The 9,082-nt window shown below is 62.6% G+C and overlaps 1 protein-coding gene across 5 annotated transcripts; it reads right to left on the reverse strand.

Moving 5' to 3' along the window:
* Window positions 1-995: 995 nt before the first annotated feature.
* On the reverse strand, window positions 996-8,861 carry PARP6 (poly(ADP-ribose) polymerase family member 6). 5 transcript variants are annotated; one of them, XM_050309357.1, is made up of 22 exons: window positions 8,792-8,861; window positions 7,830-7,907; window positions 7,618-7,712; window positions 6,451-6,511; window positions 6,243-6,333; window positions 6,084-6,150; window positions 5,658-5,807; window positions 5,296-5,449; window positions 4,550-4,603; window positions 4,360-4,455; window positions 4,183-4,275; window positions 3,984-4,109; window positions 3,813-3,878; window positions 3,610-3,677; window positions 3,303-3,351; window positions 2,781-2,890; window positions 2,631-2,703; window positions 2,347-2,416; window positions 1,954-2,033; window positions 1,807-1,870; window positions 1,564-1,648; window positions 996-1,482 (listed from the first exon to the last, which is right to left on the reverse strand). In XM_050309357.1, the coding sequence occupies exons 1-22, from the start codon at window positions 8,792-8,794 to the stop codon at window positions 1,380-1,382; spliced, it is 1,836 nt and encodes a 611-aa protein (XP_050165314.1). In that variant the 5' UTR covers window positions 8,795-8,861; the 3' UTR covers window positions 996-1,379. The 5 variants fall into 5 exon arrangements, 4 of the variants coding, with proteins under 4 accessions (XP_050165314.1, XP_050165313.1, XP_050165312.1 ...); XM_050309356.1 differs by having other exon boundaries at window positions 2,781-2,893; XM_050309355.1 differs by having other exon boundaries at window positions 5,269-5,449.
* Between the last annotated feature and the right edge of the window lie 221 nt (window positions 8,862-9,082).

Raw genomic sequence — 9,082 nt, forward strand, 5'->3', positions numbered from 1 at the left:
CCTGGGTTTGGGTGGCCCTTGGGGACATGGAGCAGCTGGTGTGGGATGAGTGGGAATGGACAGATGTTGGGGTCCCTCCAGGGACAGAGGGCAGGGACATGGCAGAGGTGACACTGAGGCTGCACCCACTGGTGTGATGAGCATGTCAGTTCTCAGCCGGTGACTGTACCTAAACAGGGTAATTTTTCTGTCAATTCTTACTTTCCTTTATAAATCCTGGCTGAAATCGTGACTGTGTGGAGAGCCCACAGGCCGTGGGGAACCTCAGTGCCAGCCACCCCTGCCAGCCCCTCAGCCCCATGCTGAGCCCCAAGAGCCTCCGGGGCTTCTCCAGTGGGTTTTCATCCAGGCTGGAACATGGCAGGATGCAGCCGTGCCAGCACTGCCTCTGTGGAGTTACTGGGATCGGCTTGGGCTGAAATAAAACACCATCCCTGGGAGGTTCCTTCTCATTTGAGTCTTTGCTGTAGCCCCAGGCCCTGCAGGGTCCCCTCAGTGGGGTCCCATTATCCCCAGTGGGGTCCTATCCCTGAGGCACAATCCCTTCTCCATGGTGTGGTCCCCACTCCACAGCACCATTCCCTTGCCATGTGATTCCCTTCCCACAGACCCAGCCCTTTCCCAAAGCCACATCAATTCCCTGTGACACTTTCCCCCATGATTCCATCCCTTCCCCTCAATTCTATCCCTTCCCCATGGTCCTATCCTACCCTGTGTCACCATCTCTTCCCTGTTAAATCTCTCCCTTCCCCACCATCCCATCCCTTCCCAGTACCCCCATCCCTTTTCCATGATCCCATCCCTTCATCACGATTCCCTTTCCTGTGTCCCCATTCCTTCCCCACCATGCCATCCTTTCCCCATGCCTTTCTTCTCCACAATCCCATTCCTTCCCTGTGCCCCCATCCCTTCCTTGCAATCCCAATCCCTTCCCGACCATCCCCTGCCCTCCCCATCCCCCAGACTTTAACCCCAGTTAAATCCACCAACACAGATTCCTTTTCCCTTTTTTTTTTTTTCCTGTGTTTTTGGGTTTGTTTTGGTTCTTTGTTATTTTTTTGCTTCTGTTTCTCATCGATAAAAACGCCGTCGCTGCCAACACCAGGAGGGGCAGCCCCCGGCCCCGGTGGCCCCACGGCTCCTTCTCCACGCTGCCACAGGGTGGGGACACCGAGGACGGGACAGGGAGGGGACAAGGGACTGCCAAACCCGCCTGGTGCTCCCGGGGTGCCCGAGGCCTATGTACAGGTGGAGCCACTGGCACCAGCCCCGGCTCTGCCCTGCCCGGGGGGCTCAAATCCCGCTTGGCCTTCCCTGGCCTCGCCCAGGGGCTCCGCTCAGTGCCCGGGGGGTCCCGGGGGTCCCACCACTGCCACCACTCAGTTTGTGTACACCTGAGTCCCAATCACACGCATGATCTCCTTCTGGATTTTGGGGTCCTGAGTATTGATATTGGCATCTCCCACTTGGCCATCTTCGTACCTGGAAGGGGAGGAGAGGGGTCAGGCAGTGTCCCGTGAGGGGTCCCGTGGGTGCCAGTGAGGTGGTGTAGCTGGGACTCACACAAAGAAGAAGCGGGTGCAGACGTGGTCTGAGACAGGGCACACCCAGATGTTGCCGTGTTTCTGCAGGTCCTTGGAGGTGATCACTGCCGGGGAAAGGGGCTGTTGGATGCGGGATGGGGAATGGAGGCCCCTGCTGGGCACAGTTGGTGCTGGTGGTGGGGACCCTCCCTTCCTCCTCCACTCTCCCAGTGATCCTGTGGGTGCTGCCCGTGCCCCCCCATTGCCCACCCCGTCCCCAGACCTTCGCAAAGCGCGATGCAATTCAGGTTGCGGCTCTGGAGGAAGCGGGACTGGATGGAGCGGGTCTGTGGGGAGAGCAGCCAGTGTTACCACCCTGTAGGTGCCATATCCCCCTCCCCATCCTCCCTGGTGTCCCTCAGCCTGTCACCTGGGGGATGGTGTTCATCCTGTTGTACCGCTGCACCAGCTCATCCTTGGACGGCATCCGGTGCTGGCCTTTCCCCATCCCTGTGGAGAAGGAGGTGGTGGCCGTCACTCCTGGCAGGGAGCACTGTGGGGGTGATGAGGGGACACATGCCACAGACAGGGATGGCTGAGTGCTCCCACCCTTCGGCTGAGCCCCGGGAACCCCCCAAAAGCAGGCACAGCAGTTTCTGGAGCCTAGAAATCATTGGAGCTTTTATTCCCTGGTGTGTGGGAAAGCCCCAGCCTGGCTGGGAAGAGGTTGGTGCAGGTGATACGGATGTGGGACGCTGCCGACTCCTGCACGGCTCGGGGATGGGAGCACAGGAAGGACCGGGCAGAGTAGGCAGCCTCTTACCTGAGTATCCAAAGGAAATACTGGAGATGGGGCTCAGATAGATGCCCTTGCCATAGGCTGCTCCATGCAGCTTGCAGGAAAACACCAGGGTGTGAGTGCAGTGGGGTCACCCCGACAGCTTGGGTACGGTGACAGCAGAGACAGCCTGGCACCCCCCGTTGCCTGTCCCCTTCCTTGCCTGCCTGTCCCCCTCCTTACCTGCCTGTCCCATGCCCTGCCTCTCTGCTCCCCTCCCTCCCTGCCTGCCGCCCCGGGGTGCATCAGTCTGTGGAGCGGAGCGGTACCTGCAGTTTGGTGTAGGAAGCGTTGACCAGCCCGTTGCGTAGGATGGAATGCCAGTTCTCAATGTGAGAGCCGCTGGAAAGAGTCAGCCCCACGTCAGCCCCACAGTGCCCACTGGAGGGTCCCGCTGTCCCCCCACCTCGGCAACTCACTGGAAAGCGAAGGTGCTGCCGTAGAGTTTCTTGGCCGTGCGGAACCGCGCCTCCTTGGCCGGGGGGCTGCTGAGCAGGAGGAACTGGTGCGAGGTGTGCATGAACTTCAGCTGCTACCAGGGGAACGGGAAGAGCAGCGGCGGTGCCGGCAGGGAGGACAGACAGACAGACAGACAGATCATGCACGGCCGCCCGGCCCCGTGTCCGGCCCAGCCCGGCTTTGGCTTCTCTGGCATTGCCAGGAGGGCCTGTGGCATCCCCCACCACACAGCCCATCCTCCACCCCATATACCACATCTAGCTTTCCACACCTCCCGGGCTCAGACCCCATCCCAAGGGATGCATCCTATGGCTCAGACCTTTCTATGGCCCACCCCACACCCTCACACACCTCATGCTGCATCCCGCAGCCCATAGCCTACATCCTGCATCTCACCTCCTGTACCCTTCAACCCACCTCCCATCCATCCCATCCCCACATTCCACACCCTCCATCCCCCAGAGCCTGGCCAGGCCCCTTACCCTGCTGAGAGGCAGCTTGACAATGTGGGATCTGTTGCTGGAGATTATCCTTGGGAAGAGGAGGAGGAAAAGGAGGAGGAAGGTCAGATAGGGTGGTCCCATGCTCCCATGGGAGCAGGGCCAAGCTGGGAGCCAGAACCCACACCAATGCCATTGGATGGTCGTGACCCCCCCAGCAGAAAGGAGTTGAGAGAGTTGTGCCAAGGACGCCCACCTGCCTCCCACCCTATCCCCTGTCAGGGGGCATGTGGGACAGCAGGGAGGTATGTGGGACAGTGGGATGGGGCCACAGCACCCTTGGCCTTACCACTGCAGGAGGGGATGGGCCAGGGGGTCCAGTTTGTCCATCTGCTTCTTGATCTCCAGGTAGGATCCCTGGCAAAGACAAGAGGGAATGCAAGTGGGTCCCCCAGCACCCACCCAACTGTGGATGGAGATCAGCACCAAAGGGCCACTCCAGGACTGGATCCCACACTGGGGGACGTGGGGGTGTGGGGCCACACCGCGCACCTGGGTCATCTCCCGGATGGACATCACGCTGTCCAGGGCCTTCTGCAGCCGCTCATAGTTCTTCTTCTACATGGGGGGCAGGAGAGAGGAGGCCATCAGAGGGGTCCTCAGGGTTCCCCCTGGCCCAACCAGTACCCCCCAGTGTGGGGGAGTGTTGCCCCCGATGCTTACCTTGGGGTTGAAGGCAAGAGTTTTGGGGTCATTGGGGTCCACCACGGAGGGATAAGGCTCAAAGATGATGCTCTTGCGAGGGGACTCGAGGGCAGCGCGGCACATGGCCACCAGCAGGTCCACCACCTTGGGGCAGAGCAGGGGGTGAAGGGACAGTCCCTGAGGAGATGTCGGGGTCCCCACCGAGCACAGCCCCTACCTCGGCACCCGTGGCAACCTCCTCGGCAGCGCCTGACATGACGCCCAGGGTGTAGAAGGAGAAGACGCAGAGCTCCCGTGTGCACACGGCCGGCTGCGGAGGGACAGGAGTGTGGACAGGGGCTGGGACAGGGACACGGGGGCACAGTCCATGCCCCAGCACCCCCTGTCACCCCACCTTGAGCATGGAGCCATTCTGGAAGACGTGCTGCTCATCACACACCACACAGTACTCGTTGAGCGTTGGGATCCGCTGCTCCGCGTACTTCATGATCTGAGGGCAGGACGAGGGGAGTCAGTCCCTGCCACAGAGCTGGGAGGACACTCCAGGCAGCGGGATGAGGATGAGTGGGATGCAGGACTCTCACCTGGACAAGGAAGCCGTACTCCAGCGTAGGGATGTTCTTGCAGTGGCCACCGACCTGCGACGGAGCCGGAGCGGAGCCAGCTGTGTTATCCCCTTCCCCACAGGCACCCCCAGCTCTGTATGGCACTGGCAGCCCCCAACCCCACCAGTATAGCAGGACCCCCAACATGCCAACATCTTCCAGCACAGCAGGATCCTCGATATGCCAACCTTCCCTAAGCACAGCGGACCCTCAACGTGCCAATCCCCACCAGCACAGCAGCACCCCCAATATGCCAACACCCCTCAGCACATCAGGACCTCTGACGTGCCAACACCCCTCCAACACAGCAGGACCCCCAACATGATAACCTTCCCCATCACAGCAGGACCCCTGACATGCCAAACCCCCTCCCAGCACAGCAGGACCCCTGACATGCCAATGCCCCCTGGGACACTGGGACCCCCGACATGCCAACCTTCCCTGGCACAGCAGGACCCCTGATGTGCCAACCCCCCACGCAGGAATGAGGCACCAAGAGGGGGTAAAACACCACTGGACCCCATGGCTGGGCCCCAGCTCCCCAAGAGCATCCAAGGGTGCTGGGGACAAGAAACCCTACAGGGTCTCCCCCCACCACAGGGGGGTCCCAGAACCCCACAACACGTGATCTGAGCCCAGAGGAGCCCCAGGGAAGGGAAAGGAGAGGAAAGCAAACCCCGAGGCGGGGTGGCACCCACCAGGATGTTGAAGGGGGCAACACCTGCCTGGGTGCTGGCGGGGGGGTAGCCGAAAACTTCCACCTTGGGGTTCTTCACCATGCAGGACACGGAGCGGTTCATCAGCCGGTTCACGCGAGCCTCGGGGATGCCCAGTTTGCCCTTCAGCACCGAATCTTGGATAACGGGGAAGCTGGGAGACCTGCGGGCACAGAACCCCCTGAGCACCCCAGTTTGTCACCGTCCCCTGCTCCTGCATCACTCAGTGTCAAATTCATCCATCAGCTGGAGCAAACACCACCTCCCCGGGCTCTGAGGGGAGCAGCAGAGTCCAAGTGGGGAAACTGAGGCACAGTGCCAGGCTGAAGGTACAGAGGGCTGGCACCTTGGGGACAGTGAAAAGATCTTACTTGGGGATGGGGGAGAAGATGCTGAGGCCAGCACGGAACTTCTTGATGGTGCCGCTTGTCTTGAACCAACTGTGCCGCTTCTCCTGCTGGGTCTTCAGGAAATCGTTGCTGAGGTGTTTCCATTGCTGGGATGTGAACATGCCCAGGATCCTGGCAGAGAGGTGGCATGGGTGCCCGAGCAGGGGGACAGCACCCATGAGTGTGCTGGTGTCCCCCAAGTCTGGTGCTTGGGTGGTCCCAACCACCTCCCAGCTCCTTCTCTTCCCCACCCACAGCCAGTGGTGAGCCCAGCATGGGGTTGTGTGGTGGACAAAAGGTGGTGGCACAGAGACATGTGGCACCAGGTCGGTTTGAGGGCAAAACAGGGACTCTGTGGGTCCCCTCCCCACCCCCACCCTCAGGTGCCCAGTGTGTTTCAGCTCTTACTTCTTCAGCTGTAGACCCAGCCCGAAGCCCTCCTTGTTGGACGGCTGGAACACCTCGATGGACGGTTCTGTAGGGAGAGATGAGGACGACCCATTGGTGCCACTGCTGTGCCTGTCCCCAGGGCACAGGGGACACCTTGCCCTGCCCATCCCCACTCACCGGGGCCATCGAGGTACTGGGAGAGGGAGAAGCGCAGGCGGAGGACGATGGGCTCCGTCCGCAGCACCTTCCACGCTGTCGCCACCTCCTCCTGCCAAGGGAGAGTCAGGGTTCAGCACAGCCGTGGGGACACAACCAGTGAGGGAATTTGGGGACCCCCTGGGTGTGTGTGCCCACCCTCCCTCCCTGTGCCAACGCTGGCACTCACATCGAGGAAGCTGATGTTCACGTGCAGGTCGATGTCCACGTCATCGATGGTCCCGTACTCCCTGCAAAGATACGCGGTGCTGTGGCACGGAGGGCTGGCACAGAGCCAGAACACCAGCCTGGGGCACACCATGCCAGGGTGGGCAGGCTCAAGGGACAGTGACAGGCACGTGTGGGTCCCCGTGTATTGAGTGTGTGTCCCCCAAGACCAGGATGGCACAGGGGGAGTGTCCGGATTGCAGATGTGTGCCTGGGCATGGTACAGCTGGGTGTTCAGGGGATGCCATGTTTGGGTGCCATGGCAATGGCACAGCCAGGAGCACCAAGGATGGCATAGCTTGATGCCTGGAGATGTCACAGCCAGGTGCCTCGTTAATGCCATAGCAGGGTGTCCCACAGACGGCACAGCTGCGTGTCCCAGAGGTGGCACAGTCGAGTGTTCAGGGGGGTCACAACTGGGTGCTCAATATGGCCACATGCAGGAGGACGGCATGGCAGGGAGTGCTGGGGATGGCACAGGTGGGTTGCTTTGGAGATGGCACAGCACTGCTGGATGCCCGAGGGTGCCACAGTCAGGTGCCTCAGAGATGGCACTGCCAGGTCTCTGGTGACGCCACGGGCAGGTGCCCCAGGGATGGCACAGCTGGGTGCCTAGTGGATGCCATAACTGGGTGTCCTGGTGAGGGTATGTCTGAGAGATGGCACAGCCAGGTGACCAGGGAGTGTCATGGCCAGGTGTTCTGGAAATACCAGAGCCTGGTGCTCTGAGGACACCATTGCTGGGTGCCAAGGGATGACACATCCAAGTGCCTGGGCATGGCACAGTTGGGTACCCAGGGATGGCACAGTCAGGTGATGGTACGGCATAAATGGATGCCCAGGGACGGCACGGCTGGGTGCAGCACAGTTGGGTGCCCAGGAATGGCACAGCCAGGTGTCCTGGAGATGGCACAGTTTGGTGCCCAGGGATGGCATGGCCAGGTGTCTTGGGTACGGCACAGTTGGGTACCCAGGGATGGCCCATCTGGATGCCTGGGGATGGCACAGCTGGATGCCCAGTGATGCCACAGCTGGGTGTGCTGGGGACAGCACAGCTGGATGGTCAGGGCTGACCCAGTTGAGTGCCTGGGGATGGCACAGGCAGGTGAGGCCCACGGGCAGCACCCACCTGACGGCCACGGCATTCTCGCTGTAGATCTCCTTCACCGCCTCGATGTCGGCGTCCAGCTGCGGGTGCCGGTACAGGTCGGCGGCGCAGGTCCCCTGCGGCACAGCCCCCCCAGCACCATCAGACACGGAGCCCCCACAACCCCAGGCTTGGGATCACACTGAGGCTGGGGGTCCCCGAGCCCCCCACTCCCCCATGGGAGCAGCACACACCTGGACGCCGTAGAGGAACTCCTCGGACTCATTGTCCCCATCGGAGTCATCGTCCGTCCAGTACTGGCCCTTGAGGTCCTGGGGCAGAGGGTGGGGGGCAGCGGATTAGGGGGGCACGAGGCTAGGGGAGAGGAGATGGGGAGAGGGTTGGGGTGTGCTTTGGGGGGGTACATTAACAAGGAGGGAATAAAGGGGAGCAAACTGGGGAAGCTGGGCCTGGAGGGGGTTGGGGCAGTGAACCGGGGGAACATTTAGGGAAGCAGGGTGGGGGAACAGTGTGATGGGGACGAGGAGGAGGGCAGCAGGATGGGGAGAGTGTTTTGGGGGCAGGAGGATGGGGATGTGGGATGGGGGCAGTGGGATGCAGGGAGCAGGATGGGAATAATTTGGGGGATAGCAGAATGGAGGAGCAGGCTAGGGGAGGCAGGATGGGAGGCAGGTTAGAGGTGAGCAGGTTGGGGACAGTGGAATGGGAACAGCAGGATGAGGGAACAGGATGGGGACAGTAGGATGGAGGAGCAGGACGGGATAACAGGATGGAGGAGCAGGATGGGATCAGAATGGAGGATCAGGATGGGGTATCAGGATGGGGACAGCAGGATGGAGATAGCAGGATGGGGGATCAGATGGGGACGGCAGGATGGGTACAGGAGGGGGGAGTAGGATGGGGGACCGCGCACGGAGCTGCCGAGGGGGCCCCGACCGGTCGCGATGGGGGGTGTCTCACCCACCGGCCCCATCCCCGCCCCGAGCCGGGGGACAGCGGGACACGGGGGGACACAGGGGAGCACGGGGGGTCACCGAGGGCCGCTGCCCCATCGCCCGCCCCGCGCCCCCCTCAGGCCCGTCCCGCCGCCCCCCGCGCCGGGCGCGCTCGCCCCGCGGGCCGCGCCGGGCTGTGGCCGGGCTGTGGCCGTGCCCCGTGCCCCGTGCCCCGTGCCCCGCGTCCCCCCGGCCCTCACCATGTCAGCGCGGCCCGGCCGGCGCGGGCACCGCCGCCATTGCTGCCGGGGGGCGGCCGGCCTGACGTCACCCCGCGTCACCGGGCAACGCGCCCGTGACGTCACCGCCGGGACCCCCGGTCCCCCCGGCTGGGCCCGGGGAGCGGCCACAGCGGGACACACCGGGCGGGGGGCCCGGCGACCCCGGTGTGTCCAGGACAGGGCCCCCTGGTCCCAGTTCGGCATCACCGCGGTCCCCAGCACAAGGTCCCCCACAGTGTCCCCACGGGCCAGCACGGGGTCTCCAGGGTC

This window comes from Myiozetetes cayanensis, unplaced genomic scaffold (assembly GCF_022539395.1).
Source record: "Myiozetetes cayanensis isolate MyiCay16 unplaced genomic scaffold, myiCay2020 scf14, whole genome shotgun sequence".
Taxonomy (NCBI): domain Eukaryota; kingdom Metazoa; phylum Chordata; class Aves; order Passeriformes; family Tyrannidae; genus Myiozetetes; species Myiozetetes cayanensis.